Source organism: Doryrhamphus excisus, chromosome 23, assembly GCF_030265055.1.
Source record: "Doryrhamphus excisus isolate RoL2022-K1 chromosome 23, RoL_Dexc_1.0, whole genome shotgun sequence".
NCBI lineage: Eukaryota > Metazoa > Chordata > Actinopteri > Syngnathiformes > Syngnathidae > Doryrhamphus > Doryrhamphus excisus.
Window position 1 is genome coordinate 10,221,065 of NC_080488.1, and position 19,210 is coordinate 10,240,274.

The 19,210-nt window shown below is 43.0% G+C and overlaps 2 protein-coding genes across 7 annotated transcripts in view; one reads left to right on the forward strand and one right to left on the reverse strand.

The window, feature by feature from the left end:
* adam19b (ADAM metallopeptidase domain 19b) overlaps positions 1-19,210 on the reverse strand; it is a 26,881-nt gene continuing 7,671 nt past the window's right edge. The window contains exons 6-25 of one of the 2 annotated variants that reach the window (XM_058063925.1): positions 14,792-14,870; positions 14,537-14,613; positions 14,054-14,234; positions 13,922-13,987; positions 13,514-13,585; positions 5,130-5,296; positions 4,966-5,050; positions 4,740-4,879; positions 4,383-4,560; positions 4,227-4,316; positions 3,951-4,146; positions 3,659-3,767; positions 2,496-2,712; positions 2,341-2,418; positions 2,163-2,271; positions 1,966-2,092; positions 1,779-1,881; positions 893-1,102; positions 731-819; positions 1-636 (exon numbers count right to left, since the gene is read on the reverse strand). In XM_058063925.1, coding sequence (XP_057919908.1) covers positions 630-636; positions 731-819; positions 893-1,102; positions 1,779-1,881; positions 1,966-2,092; positions 2,163-2,271; positions 2,341-2,418; positions 2,496-2,712; positions 3,659-3,767; positions 3,951-4,146; positions 4,227-4,316; positions 4,383-4,560; positions 4,740-4,879; positions 4,966-5,050; positions 5,130-5,296; positions 13,514-13,585; positions 13,922-13,987; positions 14,054-14,234; positions 14,537-14,613; positions 14,792-14,870 — 2,380 coding nt within the window. In that variant the 3' untranslated portion in view covers positions 1-629. Of the gene's footprint in view, positions 637-730; positions 820-892; positions 1,103-1,778; positions 1,882-1,965; positions 2,093-2,162; positions 2,272-2,340; positions 2,419-2,495; positions 2,713-3,658; positions 3,768-3,950; positions 4,147-4,226; positions 4,317-4,382; positions 4,561-4,739; positions 4,880-4,965; positions 5,051-5,129; positions 5,297-13,513; positions 13,586-13,921; positions 14,235-14,536; positions 14,614-14,791; positions 14,871-19,210 lie in introns of both variants that reach the window. The other variant, XM_058063924.1, reaches the window with a different exon arrangement.
* On the forward strand, positions 6,843-14,692 carry LOC131110641 (N-acetylglucosamine-1-phosphotransferase subunits alpha/beta-like). 5 transcript variants are annotated; one of them, XR_009120934.1, is made up of 19 exons: positions 6,844-7,324; positions 7,657-7,745; positions 7,987-8,106; positions 9,100-9,302; positions 9,400-9,464; positions 9,894-10,028; positions 10,148-10,318; positions 10,395-10,604; positions 10,686-10,856; positions 11,122-11,245; positions 11,314-11,710; positions 11,785-12,004; positions 12,084-12,197; positions 12,283-12,356; positions 12,426-12,524; positions 12,605-12,772; positions 13,151-13,238; positions 14,001-14,133; positions 14,510-14,692. XR_009120934.1 is itself a non-coding variant. In XM_058063922.1 (18 exons), exons 1-18 carry the CDS (start codon positions 7,073-7,075, stop codon positions 14,516-14,518), a joined length of 2,709 nt encoding a protein of 902 aa, XP_057919905.1. In that variant the 5' UTR covers positions 6,843-7,072; the 3' UTR covers positions 14,519-14,692. The 5 variants fall into 5 exon arrangements, 3 of the variants coding, with proteins under 3 accessions (XP_057919905.1, XP_057919904.1, XP_057919906.1); XR_009120933.1 differs by having other exon boundaries at positions 6,843-7,324; positions 13,151-14,133; XM_058063922.1 differs by lacking the exon at positions 14,001-14,133 and having other exon boundaries at positions 6,843-7,324.

Sequence of the window (19,210 nt, forward strand, 5' to 3'; positions counted from 1 at the left end):
TTTTATTGACTTCCAGTTGGAAATGAGATGAAATTACAAAGCCTGAGTTTGCATAGATCTTCAATATGGCAGCTGTGTTTCTATACAACTTCTAACACCAATTAGGGTACCTTCATTATGACAAGCTTCCCTGTTGCAATGCTTATTATCATTATTCAAAGGAACATGCATCTGTTGTTCCTAAACAGATATGAAAATGTTGCTAATATGAACAGTGTATTTATTTTCATATCATTTTTGCAGTAAATAAAAAAAAAACAACATATTAAAAAAAGACATTTGCTACGCTTCTGCCATCTATTCCTATCAGGAACAGTTCAAATCCCAACATTACCCACAAATAAGAAGCATAAGAAGAACTTCAGCACTGGCATATTTTCTTAATATAAGATATTCATTCACAGCCGGTGCTCTTTCAGAGGCACCGTGTTTATTAGATCATGTAAACATTCATTTTTCTTTGGAATAAATATTCCACATAATGTTTCATCACAGCTGACATTCACCTCAAATAATTCACATTTCTTTCCGCCGGAGTCACCATGCAAATAAAATGCAGTCCACAGGTCCAGAGTGTCATGTCATTTTTTTGGAAGTGATGGAATTGGTCCCCAATTTCTCCCTGAGATTCAAGATCTAGATTAGGTGAAATAATAAGTCGTCAGATGTGTTGTATCCAAATTCTGCCTTGATTGACACATTCATACTGGTTGTCATTTGTCTAACTCACCTGTTTGCATTTTTATGTCCAGCAGATGGCGCCAAAGCTGCCTTTCCCTTCAGCAATGAATGAGTGGTGACTATTTGGCCTTTTGCTTGCTAAAAAAGTCACAACAATCAGTCACAAAGTTTGCTAAAGACTTCATATAAATGTTGACATACTCATATTTACCACTGATGAGGTACCACTGACAGGACAAGGGGGCGGAGGTCTGCTAGGTGGTTCTGGTCGGGGATCAGAAGGCAAAGGTGGGGGTCCTGAGGGTGGCGAAGGTGCTTGTTTTCGCCCTTGGTGGTGTTTATGGATTGGTACAGGTGGTGGTTTCACTGCTGGACGTATGATGGCTTGTTTGGCCTGTCTCGGATGAGGAGAGGACTTGCCCTTGTAGAAGAAACAAGTGATTGGTACTGATATTACCCCATTTTTATGTTAATTGAGGGTTTCTTATAATTTTTTGCTAATAGTCAAGTCAGTCACTAATACAGAAATGTGCAGCCTAAGCAGGGAAAGTCATACTTCCCCCCTCCCTAGCTACTTCGTCCAGCTTTTCCGGTGGATCTAAGGCATTCACCAGCCAGTTGAGAGACATAGTCTTCCTACCGGCCAGATGCGCCTTGAACGCCTCTCTAGAGAGGTATCTCACCTGAGCTACTTCATCTGTGATTGTACTCCAAGCTTCCCCTTGATGGCGGTGCTTCTTGCCTTATCTTTAAGGAAGAGGCCAGCCAGTAGGAATGTATACCGATAGGTACATTGACAGTTTTTTTATCTGATGCCGACAATCCAGCAACCCGTCTGTCAATATCGCATTCCTCACCTTTTTATCACCTTTTTATCAAATTGCTGGCACGCGCAACTAACTTTGGCAGGTTCTTCAATGGACACAATGAAAAAATGCAAAGACGGTGAGTCAGCTGCCTTTTTTGGGCACTGGATTTTCCAGAACGATACATTTCAGGGCAAATGGAATAGTTTTATACATACAATAATGTACAAAAGCAGGCCAAAAACTTAATCTCACATATTGAGATTTGACTGTAATGTGTCATTTCTGTACCTGTTGGTGTGAGTCTTGCTTCTTTAGCAAGAATGTGGGGTTGGCGTGACCGTTCCCATGAGCGTCAGCGTGCAGAGGTTTGGCTTCAACTGGCACCGTACGACTTTAAACCGAAACACACGGATGATTAATGCAAACTCATTTAGTGATGCTTGCTGCAGTGGAGGACAGATGCAGGACTACGTACCTTGGTATAGGTAGTGGAGCTGGACTTTTCAGTGACTGGAGTTTACGTTTATAGCAGCACCACAGTCCAACCGCCAACAGAACAAAAAGAACCAGAGGAAGAACCAGCAGCGCGGGAAGGAGGTTGCCTGTTGGAATATAGCGTATGAGTACATGAGTACAATAAAATAGTTCATACATAACAGGAAGTTGCCTCACTGTGATTGATGACAGGTCCACTGTCCACACTACCACCAGACCCACTCTGGATGCACAAAGGAGGAGCCCAGCCGTTCTCACAGTGGCAGTTGTGGTTGTTGTTACACAGCTAGTGAAAGAGGAGGAAAGTAGAGTGTAATAACGTGCATACGCACGTCCTCATCAAGTATAAACTCACCCCATGCTCATTGCATTTGGCATGGCAGTCATCAGCCCCGAGGAAAGATGCATTGCGACATTCGCCATTGAAGCAAATCTATTGAAAGCGGGAAAAAAAACATTATATGTTATGAAAAACCCAATAATGAATGTGCAGATTCAGTCAAGTCTCACCGAGTCATCGCCGCATTTCGTGCCCGTCATGACGAGGCCTGGGTCCAGAGTGTCTCCCTGCGCCTCCTCATCAATATGCCCAGGTTTGTAGACATGTGTCCCCATACACTGCACCCTATTGTTGCCCACAGTCACTGTGGTCTCGATGCGTACCGCGTTGCTCTCTATTGGCTTGGATGCTGAAGATAAACACTGGATCTTCCCGCATTTAGCATCTCTGGTACAAACAAGGAAAATACATCATTTATTAGTCCATTCACTTTGGGATAAAAGTACTACACACTTATGTGCTAAACACAATTTGACAACATTGGTTCTGCTCCGGGGCGGCACGGCGGTCGAGTGGTTAGCGCGCAGACCTCACAGCTAGGAGACCAGCGTTCAATTCCACCCTCTGCAAATCTCTGTGTGGAGTTTGCATGTTCTCCAGTTTCCTCCCACATTCCAAAAACATGCTAGGTTAATTAGCGACTCCAAATTGTCCATAGGTATGAATGTGAGTGTGAATGGTTGTTTGTCTATATGTGCCCTGTGATTGGCTGGCGACCAGTCCAGGGTGTACCCCGCCTCTCGCCCGAAGACAGCTGGCATAGGCTCCAGCACCCCCCGCGACCCTCGTGAGGAAAAGCGGTAGAAAATGAATGAATGGTTCGGCTCCGGCCTCACATCTAGGAAAGTTCAATTCCACCCTCGGCCAATCACAGGGCACATATAGACAAACAACCATTCACACTCAAATTCATTAATTCATTCATTTTCTACCGCTTTTCCTCACGAGGGTCGCGGGGGTACTGGAGCCTATCCCAGCTGTCTTCGGGCGAGAGGTGGGGTACACCCTGGACTGGTGGCCAGCCAATCACAGGGCACATATAGACAAACAACCATTCACACTCAAATTCATACCTATTTGGAGTCGCCAATTAACCTAGCATGTTTCTCCGGAGTACACGGTGAAAACCCACACATGCACGGGGAGAACGTGCAAACTCCACACAGAGATGGCCGAGGGTGGAATTGAACTTGGGTCTCCTAGCTGTGAGGCCTGCACGCTAACCACTCATCCACCATGCAGTCCCAATTTCATTCTACTATCTGTAAAATGACAATAAAGGGCATTCTGATTCTGTTTTTTATGCAAAATGAAAATAATAAACAAAACTCACCTTTCTTTGCAGCTCCTGTATTTCCCCACGAGATCTTTGCCACAGTTCCCGTACATGTCCCCTGCTTCGTTAACCTTCTTAAAACACACATCAGGAGCTGGGCGGCCATCTACGCGGAACACACAATAAGTATTAGTACTACTGAAGACAATACACTACAAACAGGGATCACTACAGGCTGGAAAATGGGTTGATGCTGATGAGCTGCCCTGCTTCTGGATCATAGATGCAGCTGCATCTGAAAAGCTATGAGCTATTAATAAGATATTAATCCACAATGCGGGATACCCACCTCGTCCCCATAGCGAGCGGCACTGTTGCTCCAGTGTGAGGCACATCCCCGTGTAGCAGTAAGCCTTCCCGTCTGCACACGATGTCCCATCCACCAAATAAAAGTTAGCAGGACAAGTCTCCGCCTTTCCGTCACAGTACTCCGGCAGGTCACACTGGCCCGATGGGGCCCGACACAGCACCCCGGGACTCTTCAGCTTCACAGTGCGACATTAACTTTATATTAGATGACCAAAAACATCACTCATGTGACTGTCAAACTGTTATATTATGCAACCTTGCAGTTATGGCAACAGACACCGTGGGCGCACTCAGCTCCGGATTTTAACGTGCAATTGTTTGCGTTACAGCAGGGGCTGGTACACTCCTGTGGAGACAGTCATCTGGTGAGTTCAAGTCTTCGTACGTACGAATACTACAGATAGAAACTGACCTCTTCCTCGCCGCAGTCACATTCCTCGCCATCCTCCAGGTAGCCGTTGCCGCAACGCTGCCCCCCATACATGGATCTGGTGTTTGGTACATTGAAGAGACACTTGCCCCCTCCGGAGCTCAGGTAGCTCTTCAGCTCCCGCATGTTGCAAGCGTTAAACACGCGTGGAAAAGGGTGTCTATGAGATAAAGTGGGGGCGGGGGCACTTAGAAATAAAATGTTGATGTTGTGCAAATGTTGATCCAAAATCAGAAAAGAAAGTGAATGTCTAGTTATAGTAGTATGATTTACTGTAGTGTACTTTCAGACCTCTAAAATACCCAACTTTAAGTTAAAAGTCCTAAAAAAAAAAAATACCCAGTCGCAGCTGCCATGATGCAACCACCGTCCTCATCTCTGGCCTGGCAGCATCCAACGCTGTCGTGACTCATTCCAAAGTTATGGCCCATCTCATGCGCCATGGTGGCAGCGACGCCAACAGCTGACTCCGAGTGGTCCTTTTTCCACAATCACGGGTGCAGAATAACACTTTTCCTCATATCTACTTCAAAACAGTATGTCAACTTTTAAATCTGACGCTTACTGTGTTTACTCCACCAGATTGATATTCGGAGCACATGGCTCTGATAGGCGCCAGTCCGATGGTCGCACCCTGGAATGACCGTCCCCTGGAGACGTCGAGTGTTTATTAGATTCAACAACCAGAATGAAAGTCGTCATCTCAGACAAACGAGGTGAAATACTGACGTGATGAGCTGAGCGTTGTCGTTAGGGAGCACGTTGAGATGTTTGCGTCTCCAGGACAGGAACGCCGCAAGCGTGCTGTGAGGATTGTTGGACACCGCGATCATGTCCTGGCTGGTCCACACCTCCAGACCAATCAATGCCACACGGATGCTCAAAGCCTTGTAGTACTGTGTGTATGTAGAATGTATACAGAAGTATTAACAGGAGAAGTACATATAACATATAACATAGCAGGGATCCCTATTTGGCGAGGTAGTTTAAGGTTTGATGAGGAACTTTTATTTGGACCGGCGCATCTTTTGATACCTATAGGTGTTTATTTTAGACCAGGGGTCGGCAACCTTTACTATGAAAAGAGCCATTTCACCCACTTGCCCACTAAAGAAAAATAGCCTGGAGCCGCAAAACGTTGTGTGTTTAAAACAACATTGGAGGGAAAAAAAAAGACGAGTTGGAGTACTCTTGCTAGTACTGGAGATAAACTTTTGTTTTTAAATGAGCTCTAATTTATTTTTTAGAATCGTCAAATAACTCATTAATAATAATTAATAACTCAAATAACTCAAAGTATTACTCATTTCCCTTCATGTTAACCTGTCAGAGAGAACTGGATAGCATCCTGTCTGCTCATTCAGTCACCAGTCAGAACTCAGTCAGGATGCATTCATGGTCTCACACAAAGTTGGATTTTTGTAAACTCATAACAAAGACGTGCATTTTCACCACACGGGTGCTAAAAAATATTCAAGCATTGCAAAGGGAGCCGCAACAAAGAGGCTGGAGAGCCACATGCGGCTCTGGAGCCGCGGGTTGCTGACCCCTGTTTTAGACAATTTGAACGTTTTCAATTGTTTTAAGTATCAGTTTGGCAACTCTTTAAGCACAAGGCACCATTTCAAAAGTACCAGTTCGACCCCGGTATCAGGTAATATGTAATACAGACCTAACCCATTACAAACGAATGCTATTTTTGTCCAAAAATATGTACGTTTGTGCCCTGGTAGGGCAAAATCGGTATGGGAAAACCGATCTTTTCACTTATCTAGTATAACAGTACGTGTTAAAATGGTTATAGTTGCGTTATCAACATGCATTATTGCCATAAATGGACACTATCAAAAGACGTAACAAGTGCTTGAAGGTGATATTGTGCAAGTACACAGACTGACACTTTATTACTGTGTTTTTTTTACTGCCAATTTTACTGCCAACCTTAACATGCCAATAGCAGTGCTCATTTGTATTATTCACACAGAGAAGGCGCATCACATTGCTCATCACATCAATGACACATTACTTCCTCATTCTCCCTTTATCACACACGGAACATTCGCATTGCATTGCAGCCATGAAAGCATGCAAAGAAAGTGACATATTCAATGTTAACGTTCGCTAATCCGTTGTAAGGTGTATGGTACGTTGGATTGGCAGTCGTAGCGACAGCAGATAGCAAGAGTTTTGGTAATAACAGTATCTTTTGTTGTCAATGTTTGCTTGTGTACATGACATTAGTTTCAAACTCATCCTCAGACTGACAATATGGACACGGGACGCAACGAATGGATAGAGGAGAACGATACCAGACAACTGTATATCAAGCTTGGATCAAAACATCGCTACATTTTTACCGACTTGGACTAGAAATTCATGATGAAGATTCTGACTTAAAAGGCATGTGTGTTCAACTTGCGAGCTGTACTCACTTTTCCTGTTACAGAGATCTTGCAATTAAACATTAATCCAGTTTTTCAGGACACCATTATGATTTTAGGTCCTCTCCACATCCCCAAAACATGCACGTTATTGTGTGTTAGGTGTGTTATTTGTCAATATGTGCCATCGAGATTGGGTGGCGACCATTCCAGGGCATACACCGCCTCAACGTCAGCTGGGCTTCGTGCCAGCTTGTGAGTACAATTTGAAGAGAAAACAATGATGGATTGATGAATGGCATGATAAGTGTGCTAACAAAACCGGTTCCCACGACAGCTCATAAAGAGCTCATAAAAAAAATCCAAGGCACTTTTACATATGTCCTTACAGTACAGGATAGCGACAGGACCATGGTCGTCATCAAGTTCGTTCTCAAGCAGCTTCTGGGGCAGACCTGCACCCGTCGGTCTCACCGACCCAGAACTCTCATATACTGCGGGGTCCTCGTCCTTTTTGTGGTGTCCATCCACCAAATAGGAGAGGTAAGTTTACTGCGGAAAACGTCATAATGTCATTGTGCTGTGATAGTTTCATAGCTAGGAACCGTAGAATCGTCTAATCTATGTATATTTTGAACTCGTTGGAACTCTGGTACTCTGTGTACACTTGTAGTATCACACCTGTTCAAAACCAAAGAAATGGAAGTAGTCCAACTTCCATTCTGTGGTGTACCGTACTTCCAAAATAAGATGATCATTTATCTGTGTTTATTTAGAGATGAGTGCATTACCAATTGACAATGTAAAGTCATTAAAATATAGAACAATATCTTAAACTTGTTGTCATATAGCACTAATTATTCTGATTCGTACAGAAATTGGAAAAGCAGAGTCTGGATCAGTCTCGCCACACGGTATTTGACATTGACAACAACACCAAGGAATGCAAATCGTTCCACAGCAGGTGAGTGAGGCTCAAACTGCAGAGCAACACCTTCACTGTGCCAAACTCCTTACGTGGCATTCAGGGGCAAAATAACGAAAGAAAAAGATGATGAACATCTGACATTATGGATTTCTCTGTATCAAAAGCCAAGCCACATAAAGAAGTTGAACATACATGCATTGAGATACGTTGTTGAAGTTCATTGGTTTAATGCAAACCAACCCATGAGAGATGCTCATGTTATTCTTTTCTCTTGCAGAAACTGTACGCCAATGCCCATCGATCTGGTGTACACGTGGGTGAACGGTACAGACGAGACCCTGCTGAGGAATCTTTTAGTGGCCAAACAGCAGCTGGCGGAGGAAGAAAACGCTAAGAGGTGGGTGTAGGCCATTGACAGCTATTGACTGATTGCTTGGAAGGAACTACAACTGAACAAATACCTGGTGTTCAGTCACGGCATTACTCCTTTCACACGCTGAGGCGATCAACAAGGCGGAAATAAAGCTCATTCTAAAAGGTCCGACTCCAACCGACACATTAACCGAATCCATTTTTCCAGAAAGAAAAAGTTCAATTAAAAAAATTCAACGAATCCGTTCCAGAAAGCCAGAAATTTTAACACATTTTTGTAGTTACACAGTAGATGCAGAAAATAATTTCTAAACATTTAAGGTTACATTTAACTTCATTGAAGATGTGATGTTTGACCTGGTTGAAAACAGGAAGGTGGTGGTGGTTGATCTCGCTGCCACATTGTGTCTTTGGGAACAGTCACATGTTCAATGAAGGTAAAAGTGACCTTGTAATGTTTATTTATCGCTTTCCTTCATTCATATGCATTTGGAATGGTTTCATGCCTGTAAAACTATTCAAATATGCTCTGTGTTAATATTTTTGACACTGATGACATCGTAGGATGTTTTATTATAAAAAAAACAAAAACATAAAGAACACTGTTCGATTCCTGCAATGTACGTATTAACAACAGAACAAGACGGGCACCATATGAAGAGGACGCTAACTGAGGTTCCACACTGTAGTGTGAGTAAGCGAGTAAATGTTTCCCCCCAGGCACTCCGGTTTCCTCCCACATTCCAAAACCATGCTAGGTTAATTGAGGACTACAAATTGTTCATAGGTATGAATGTGAGTGTTAATGGTTGCTTGTCTATATGTGCCCTGTGATTGTGTACCCCGCCTCTCGCCCAAAGACAGCTGGGATAGGCTCCAGCTTACTACCTATGACCCTAACCAAGACAAACAGTATAAAGTGGTTGTTTTTCCGCTAAAAAAGAAACCAGGAGTTAAGATGCTTTTCAATGAATAACAGCAGTATTAGCTTTTTACGTCTCGTTCATTTGTTTTCCAGAAAGAAGCCACAATGTCCGCTGTCTAACTGCATTTCAGCACCCATGCTGGTGCTCGATCCCGCCCTGCCGGCCAGGTTCGATGTGAAAGAGTTGTCCATAATCGCACCCTCCCTCTCGCTCGCAAAGGCGCTGATGGAGTTCAATAAATCATCCCAAACATCTGAAGCCGTCTCCGTGGTCATCTTCCACTCACAGATTGACGGTGAAGAGCTAAACTTGTTTCAAATTGCGACTGCATATATGAGGTTTTTGGCTTGTCAAAAACAAATAGTTTACTGTATCACGTTACTGTCTTTCAGCTGAAAAGGCACTGACAGACATGCTCAATCAAAACAAGCCATTCTCCATTACCAAGTGTTACCTGGTGAGTTATGTTTTATGCTTTTTTTTTTTTTTTTTTGGCCCTCACTGATGATCTTATGGGCGGCACGGTGGTCTAGGGGTTAGCGCGCAGACCTCACAGCTAGGAGACCAGGGTTCAATCCCACCCTCGGGCATCTCTGTGTGGAGTTTGCATGTTCTCCCCATGCATGCGTGGGTTTTCTCTGGGTACTCCGGTTTCCTCCCACATTCCAAAAACATGCTAGGTTAATTGGCGACTCCAAATTGTCCATAGGTATGAATGTGCGTGTGAATGGTTGTTTGTCTATATGTGATTGGCTGGCGACCAGTCTAGGGTGTACCCCGCCTTACGCCCGAAGACAGCTGGGATAGGCTCCAGCACCCCCGCGACCCTCGTGAGGAAAAGCGGTATAAAATGAATGAATGATGATCTTATGCGTGCTTTTTCCAGACCACAAACAAAGATCCTCCGGATGTAATCCAAATTCAGACTGTGGCCTACCTGACCGGCTTCGTAGGCTCCTTTAAAACATCAGAGGAGCTGCGAGACAAATTACCTGCCGTCATCACCAACAACATCAATGGGGTAAAGCTGCTCGTCCAGTTAGTTTACTCTGTGGCAATAATTCCACTCTATTAAAACTTCTATTCTAAAAGTTTAAACTGTTCAATTTTAAGATGTAAGACCATTGATGTGTTTCTCAGTTTGAGTTGTACAGCGAGGCCCGTATCGCTCTGCTCCACTTCAGAAGTTCACAAAACTTGACTGATCTCCTTGAGGAGGCAAAACAGGGAAAAGAGAAAATGACACTGGATGGGAAGGAGCTGGTCATCAGTCCTGTGTACTTATTCTGGGACCTGAGTGCCATCGTCAAGGTTCTACACCACTCCAAACTATCACTATGGAATGATCACAGTACATCTTTGACAATAATTTTTTTTTTGTTCTCAGTTTGTGCAGATGCAGCCCGTCCCTACAAAAAAAGAGACCAGAGATTTTCTCACAGCCAATCGCTTCGAGGACAATGATGCACTCCGACATTCTCTGCGCTCTGTGGAGAAATTCGCTCCCTGGGTGCGACACATCTTTGTCGTCACTAACGGACAGATTCCTTTCTGGCTCGACCTGAGCAATCCTAGACTTTCAATTGTCACACATAAGGTAAAATCTCACTCTCACTGGCACACATAGTCAAAATGTCGGGGAATGATTTGTGGAACAGGTATCTCTTGTGAATTGCAGGAAATCTTTCTGAACCACAGTCACCTCCCCACCTTCAGCTCACGCGCCATCGAGAGCCACCTCCACCGCATTCCGGGACTGTCACAGAAGTTTCTTTACCTAAACGACGACATGATGCTTGGCAAAGACATCTGGTTGGATGACTTCTACACCTCATCAGATGTGCAGAAAGTAATCACAATAGAACTCAATCATCAGACAACCTCATAGAAACGCGCTTTGCCATAGGAGCATCCCCAAAATAACACTTTCCTCCAGGGTATATTTCCAAAGATTATACTTGTATCCTTTAGGCTCCAGCATAGCCCTGCAATCCTAATGAGGATAAGCAGTATAGAAAATGGATGGATTTACCTTGACGGACAGACATTCATTCATTCACAATTACATTATTTCAACAGCTCAGCGACATAAATGCTTTACGATTTCTCCGCAGGTTTATGTCACCACGACTGTTCTCCCTTGTGCCCGCAACTGCCCAGGGACCTTGATCGAGAACGGGAAGTGTAATCCCAATTGCAATAACGCTGCCTGTGATTGGGATGGCGGAGACTGCAAAGGTAAAGAGATGTACAATGGCATTGTACTTTTGTATCATTTACTTTTAAATATGTTCTTTTATTTATAGCAAAACAGAGGTCTAGACGCAATGTTGGTTTATGGGGGGGCTCTACAACTATTGGTGGTGAGCTTCCTCAAGCCAACACGCCCGAGGCCACCAACCAAAAGCAAACGCTTCCACTAAAACTACCAATCTTGTCGTTGGATGAGAGTGAGGACAAAGGCGGCCCCAACGTGAAAGCGTCTGGTACTGATAAAGCTGAAGATGCTGAAGATCTACAGAGAGTGCTATTGTTTGAGAGCAATAGTGCCGCCATTGGCCGGAAGCTGCTAAGCAGTTTCAGCGAATCGCTACGCTTCGTTGACAGGCTGTACAACCGCAAGTTTGGCATCAAAAGCCGAAAATCTCCTGCACACACACCCCATTTGTTTGACAAGTCAATCATACAAGAGCTAAAAGACACGTGAGTTCCAACAAGTTGTGACAAAGGCCAACGAAGGGCTGAGTGCTGAGTCTGCCTCGTTCTTCCTCTTGAAGATTCCCAAAAGAGTTTGAGAGGACCTCCAGCAACAAATTACGTCACTCCGATGACATGCAGATGTCCTTTTCCTACTATTACTTCCTGATGAACGTCGTACACAAGGTCGACGTTGCAGAGGCGTTTGACACGGCTGACAAAGATCACTCTGGCATTCTGTCCAATAGTGAGTTTCAAGATTTCGGCACTGGAATCCAAAAGCAGCTGATCAATCCTGCGGTTGGTGTGGCCTCCAAACTTGGATCAAGAATCAATTCAGTTGATTGTGACATCAGTTTCTTTCTGTGGTTCCTGATAGAACTTTGAAGATTTGAAGAAGGAGTTGATCACCTGCTGTGAAACACTTCCATCAGAAGTCACTGGTATTATTCAGGTGAAACCCTGTCAGGTGACCGACCATGACGAAGACATGGTGAGCCGTGTACGCTTCAATGTCGAAGCAAAAGAAGCAAGTTTTGTGCACATTTTGGATGACGGTTCTATGGTTTCTTCGACAGCCTCCCATCACGAAAAGCCTAGTCCTGAACTGTAAACCTGTCACCGATCGCATTTACAAAGGCACGATGTACAAGTGAGACCTCCACTAATAACGTGTTAAGCAAACCTCCATGCTGCTGCTAATAATTCACCTGTCCTGCAGATATCAAGTCATGGGGCAGCAGGACACACATTACAAGTATATTACCAACAACATCGCCAACGCCGGTCGTGAGTTTAAAGATGTTCTGACCCATCCCAAGTGAGAAGAACTCTTGTAAGTCTGAAAAAAAAACATTACATTGAGCCCTCTTCAGATATCTTCTGTACTTACTTCCACAGAAAGTTCATCTGCATCAATGATGGAATAGATCACACTGTAAGCGCATCCAAGGAAGTGAAAGCAAAGCTGGCAAAGTTTTACCAAGACATGTTCCCGCAGCCTTCTACCTTTGAGCTGCCCAAAACCAAATCCAACAGGATTTTGTACAGAGACGAGCTTTGGGAATGGTAAGAACCATGATGGAGTTGGGGTGGAAGTAAGAAGCCCAAAGACAGCTGGGATAGGCTCGTCAGACACTAATGGAAATATGTAAGCTATTACAAAGTAACAACAAAAGGACGCAGCCTGAAAAGTGTAGTATCCTCAAAGTACACTCAAAAGCGAGGAGCACAACTCATAATTGCGACATGATAGTGGTTTTATAAAGAAACGGATTAAGTTGCTTAAGTCCTCATTGAAGGTCCAGGTACCAAATGCAAAGCCCACCAAGTCTTAAAATGTCAATTTACTGCAGTTCAATTAGTAAATTGGTCTCAATTACAAAGAATTTGTTGTATATTTTGGGAACTTCTGACCTAAACACACACATCCTGCACATTTCACAGGCAAGCCTACCAAGAGAAGTTGAGGTTCTATAAATACTGTACCATTGGAGCCCTGGTCGTCTTGATTCTCAAGTTCCTCTTCCAAAAGGTCAGAAATCCACACGTTTGCTGATACATTTATGGATAAGCCGTCACGGCGCCACCGTTCTCCTTGCAGATGACTGACTTGAAACGATTGAAGCGTTTAAATCACAAGGTTTATACTGCTCTGTGTTGTGTTTATTGAGGTAGAACACGACATATCTGAAACTCCCGTAATTTATCCTTTGTGTTTCCTCGCACCCTCCCATTTATCAATCCATAACGTGACCTGTCAATACAATAACCAGTGGTACTTACACTTTAGACAACATAAAATCTTACCTTGTCAACTAAATTGGCAGCTTCCAGTAATTTCAGTTTGGTCTTCTCGAGACTGCTCCCATGTTTGTCAAACTGAAAGCCACAATAACCACATGTGGTTAACAGCAACACACACACACTCATACACATAACAGTGAACAAATTAACATTGAAAAAGAAACTCCCAACTGTACAAATGACAAACAAGATGTGAATCAGCGCATAAACAAAGAAAAGAAACACATTTCTTCGGTTTCTATGCCAGTGTGAAATGGAGCAAACACATGAGACGTTGTGTTAATAAATATTTTTATCCCTCCTATGAATACTGAAAATTGTAAATGAATCTTCAAAAGCGTTGACAACCACTAATGTAAGTGACTTGTGTCCATAGTCCATGTCCATTACACAACATGTAAGCATGCTCACCTCAGCCTTGTCTGCCACCAGCAACAGCTCCACATATTTCATATTCTGACTCACATCTCTTCTTTCCTTTAAACGACAGGTGTGATGTTCATGTGCGGTATCTCTGGTGTTACGACTCGTTACAACACTCACCCTTATCCTTTGTGGTGATGTCATCCCATGGAGGAACTTTTTCAGCTCCTTGTTTTGGTGCTGCAGGCAGTTACTTGGAGGTAGAGTGACACTTTCGGCTCGGAAAATAGCATGCTGAGGCGTATCCGTGGAAACGGGTTCAATGAGGTAGCTGACGCTTGTGTTTAGAGAAATGAGTCCCCTGTGGAAACAAAGAAGGATCCATCAATGGGTCCATCCAAGTTAGCACATCAATGTGGATCTGTGTGCTCTTCTACCTAAAATGTGTCACTGTCTAACTACTGAAAAAAAATATTTCAAGAAGTCAAGAGTGGTGCACTGACACTTTGTACAAATGATTTTGTGATCACAAGAGTAAAGAGTAAGTGTTTGTGTTGACAGTTTTTTTCTTCCATTATAAAACAATGGCACAGTTATGGCCATCCATGACTGCATCTTGAGTACCTTTGTTTCCAGCCGTCTTAGAAAGCGGGCGTTTCTCACCTGAGTCCTGCACATGTGCTGACAGCGACGCTGGAACCTGGAACACCCAAAACCTCTCCGTGGTACAAGCAGTGATTCTAGAATGCCAAAACAATCTGCTATCAACATGGAGCTCATTCATGTGTAATAAAATCATCTGAATTCTCATCACTGGAACACTTCCTGGGTCATATTTTTTTATGTTTATGTCTATCCTCTGGTTCTTTACGCGTCCCTGTTGCAGTTAAGCTCATTAAAAGTGCCTCAGACACTTACCATGTTGACAGGGGAGGAGGACATGCGGCGTCCATCTGGAGTGTACCATATTTCCTGATATCCAGCTGTCAACAGCTGCCTGGAGATACATGGATTGTATTAATATACCTCAAAAGCTCTCTATGCCTCTAACTATACTGTAGTCGTGTTAATATTGTCGCTAAATAAACAAATGTTGTTGGCTGCAGTTGATAAATATACCTTTGGACGTTCCATAGAAAACAACACAATACGGTGTGTGATGTCAGTATGAATGCCGCAGTACACACATACGATGTTAATGTGTGCAAGACAGAGCTGTTGTGACAACCTCCTGACCCAATATTTACATTTTGTCCAGATGTTTGTCTTGCACCCCATCTTACTGCTCAACCTTCCTGTTTTCATTCATAAACATTCCCTACTCAACAGCTGTTTTTCCCCAGTAAAGCCCAGTTCTCCTTCCTCTTCTCACAGCTCACATCCATCAAACCATCTGTAGCCATGACGTCATGAGAACAGACACCATGAAGTGATGCTTGTTGGAGGACTCAAACACATGTAGAACACATACTTTGTCCTGCTCCTTGATTTTAGTTTGCAGTTTTTTTTCCCCCATAAGAAATACAGTGTAACCTTGGTTAGAATACGTCCTGGTTAGCATGTTTTACGGCTGTTGCACATTTACAAAAAAATATATATTATTACACTGCCTATTAGTTTACTACTACATGGAAAAAAGAACCGCAGGTCAACTCCGACCTTCTGGAATGGATTAATGACGCTAACCAAGGTTCCGCTGCATTTTGCTACGACTTCTTTTGTGAATTCACTAGGGTTTCTCACTTTCTTTATGAAAATTCCAACACTTGCAACTTTTTTTTCCAGAGTCAAAGCTGCTTATTTTACAGTGGTAATAATAAAACAACATTAAAACAGACAGAAACTGAGTTGTTCTGTGGGCATTCTATGAACAAGTATAACACACACCACATAGTAAGATGATTAAAGGAAAGAACTGTCCAAACTGTAAATGTATAAACAAACCACCATTCCTCACTGAGGTTATAAATTGGTCACAAAGTATAATAATATAGTAGACATACTGTCTAACATTGGTTTCATCGCTTAATACATTTGTGTTCCAAATCGCATTATTAGTAATCTGTAATTCACATGTTCACACTGAAAGGCTCTATAATTGACACGTCTTTGTTGCTAACTTGTTTAGCCTGCTCTCAGCCCCCAAAGTTGTTGTAGATGCTCATTAAAATGTACCCTCTTAACTTAAAATATGCTGTTGTGACGTGCATGGTTGACAGTAGGACAATGCATGTTTTTGTGTGTGACTTTAGAGGGGTATTTTCTTTTGGAAAAACTGTTTCAAGACACAAGAAGGATTTTCTTCCCTCCCTTTATATGCAATAAAGGAGATGAGCGACATGAAACAATGGCTGCCTATTGATGTCATCTCTAAATAGACAGACAAAAAGCAGTTGTCTCATGCTTTAACAAATTATGTGGTCTGGCAAGAAATGTGCACACACACACACACACACACACATCCTGCAAGAGGAGGAAATGAAGCCGCAAAGCAACTTTTCAATGAGTTGCCATTTAACCTTACAACCCATTTAACGCCTCTTTTAGTTTTCCTGATTCACTCCCATCCCCAAAAGAGTCCCAGCATTTTCTCCCAAGAGGCGGAATTACAGGCAAAATGTCAGATGATTAACTGTGTTTTAGCTTGGCGCTCTTCTCATAATCACAAAAGATGAATGATGCAGACATGAACAATCCCGCTCCTCTCTTCTGCTGCTACAGTTATGATCCTACACTGCTCCTTGGGGATGGCAGAGTGTGCACCAGACTGCAGGCTCTTAAACCTGACAACGCATGACATATAGACACAGTATGCCTTTAGCAAAATGATGTAATCACCACTTGAAGCCCGGTTAATTTAATTAACATTTAGATTAAAACAGTGACAAAGAGTGTGTATTTCCCACAATTAAACATCTTTAAACTGAGGTTTTGGGGGTCTGCAATGAAAATTATTTACTGCTGTAATAACTAAGCCAGTACAAATAAAGTCTATGATATCATCTGTTTCTACAGGAGGAGGCAAAAGTGCACAGGAAAATTATAACATGATCGTCGAAGTCAATGTGCTGAGCAATAAAATACCGATTATTCGCTTTTTAGGTCGGTTTAAGCTTGATTTCTTGAGTCAAAATGTATGCTCACTTCACACTATGAACACATTTTGAATTGAAATGAATTTTGAATGCGTATCAGGGCTGGACACAAGAACACGGACATTATATTCATAGTTAAATATTTTTCAATTATTTTTAAATGATTCATTCACATTTAATTCAGGCATATCCGATTATCTAAATGTTTTAATTAACGGAGCCCGAGGCAGGAGAGAAGAAATACGAGTAATAATATGAGAGTAATATGACACTGCACTTGTTGCCATAATGACTGACGGCTGTCCTGTCAGTGAGACTGCTCTTTTTGACCCTGGTGGTGTAAAGTGTGCACATCGCTGCTCTAGATGTGCTCAACATTTGCCCATAATTTCCAAAACCCCTTAAATCCAGTCTCAGCTGGTTCTCCAACACGCTTCATTGCAAACATTGAGCCCTTGCATGGTATCTAAAGAGCCTTTCAGTAGCATTTTTCAATGAAGACTATATCAAAAATGGACCAATACACGATCTGGCCTAAGATGACTCTGCAGAGGTTGGATGTGGTCCAGGGGGAGGACAGATGCTGTGATTGAGGAGAGCAGTGCCGCCTGAATCAGCGAGACAAAGGCTTAGTTCAGCTTCTGTTGGGAGCGGGGATTACTCATGCTAATGTACTTTGGAGATGGTGAAGGGAAGAGGACGGGATGTGGGGTAATGCATTAAGGTCAGTGGGTTGCATTCTCTCATCGTATCAGATAACATCACCTCACATGGGGTGAAGGCAATGGAGGATTTACGGGCTTTTATTGCACGAGGAAACTGTGTGTGTGTGTGTGTTAAGACATCTGAGCAGACTAAACACAGTAAGACATCTCCTGCTCTCCCTGACATCCATCAGGTCTAAGCCTTGTTTGTGTATTCTGCGTGCATTGGCGTTTTGTGGCTGCGTGTGGCTGCAACCCCTAACAGCCGTCCGTACACGTGGGAGATGTATATTTGTCTTGGGAGCTCTGGGGAGCGTCAGAGGAGAGAATAGGGTGCTTGTTTTTTTTTTTTAGTGCTGATAGTTGAGGACATACGAGGTGAGGACAGGAGGACAGAAGAGGACGTGACAGGAAGGACAATGATGTGCACATATCCTGAAAGGACGACTGTTTCAAGACAACAGGAAGGACACAAAACGACGGCACTTATCTGTCTAATAAAAAGGAAAATTTTACTTTGACTCAATCCTCAAGGTCCATGAGAATAGTGCTTTTTTCTGGATCTTCAACATTGACTGAGCGCCATGAGCGCTTCTCTCAAACATGGAGCAAACAAGTCAGGGAGATTATATTGCTTTGTCATGTTTAGTGCTCATGAACAGGTTTTCCCATAATGCATAATGCATGCCAGGGTGGTTCCTCTGGCTCCCTCTGGTGGACAGAGCCATCATTGCAGCACCATTAAATTTCTATTTTATTGTATTTTCATATTGGTACTTGTTTGTATATTTCCTAGCTAACCTTTGAGTGTTAAGTTGCTGTGTGATGAGTTTGGTTTTCTTTGTAAGATGACTCTATGGGTCAGAGTATATTGAGTAATGAGCTGCTGTAATTTAAGTTGGGTTGAAAAGCTTGTTGTGAGCTTTTTCATAGCTCATGATTGTCTCCCCAAATAAAGAGGTGCTATTGCGTCTTTTTTGACCATATTTTGAATGGAATAAAAACACTGGCTGTTCCTGACAGTAAATGAGTACATGACTTTTATAATCAAGTCTACCTGCAACTTAATAAATGAGACCAGTAAAATGTCGAAACCCGTGTTGTTCCATGCAGGAAACAGTTGCTTAAAATCTGTTTCAAAACCTTTCCTGACTGATTGAATCATGAAAGAATACGAGTGCATTAAAGATGCTCTGTCTCTTTGTTTCCCCTCGACAACAATGAACAAGGAGGCGATTGATGAAGTATCCCTACTCCTTGCAGGAGGAAATAGAAGAGTGTGACCACCTGCTGGGGAGGTGGGACATACATGGGGATAAATCCTGCAGGGGATTGCCTGTTAGACAGAGTGGAGTCATGACTTGATGCTAATGCGTGTGTGGATGCGGGTGAATGAAAACATACATTAGTGTGGTACAACGTGCTTCATTTCTCTGCTCACAAAAGCCTTCTGTTGCACGCGTGTGTTGGCTGTCGCCACATTTTGGACATCCCACCAAGCTATAAGAGTCTTTCTTATCAATCTATCATAGTTACTG

Bases quoted from the DNA above. Each gene is read 5' to 3' on its own strand.
- LOC131110641 (XM_058063921.1), top strand. From the start codon at position 7,073: ATGAATGGCATGATAAGTGTGCTAACAAAACCGGTTCCCACGACAGCT. The intron at 12,005-12,083 runs GTTGGTGTGGCC...GGTTCCTGATAG, and splicing joins AGCAGCTGATCAATCCTGCG to AACTTTGAAGATTTGAAGAA. The intron at 12,198-12,282 runs GTGAGCCGTGTA...TTTCTTCGACAG, and splicing joins CCGACCATGACGAAGACATG to CCTCCCATCACGAAAAGCCT.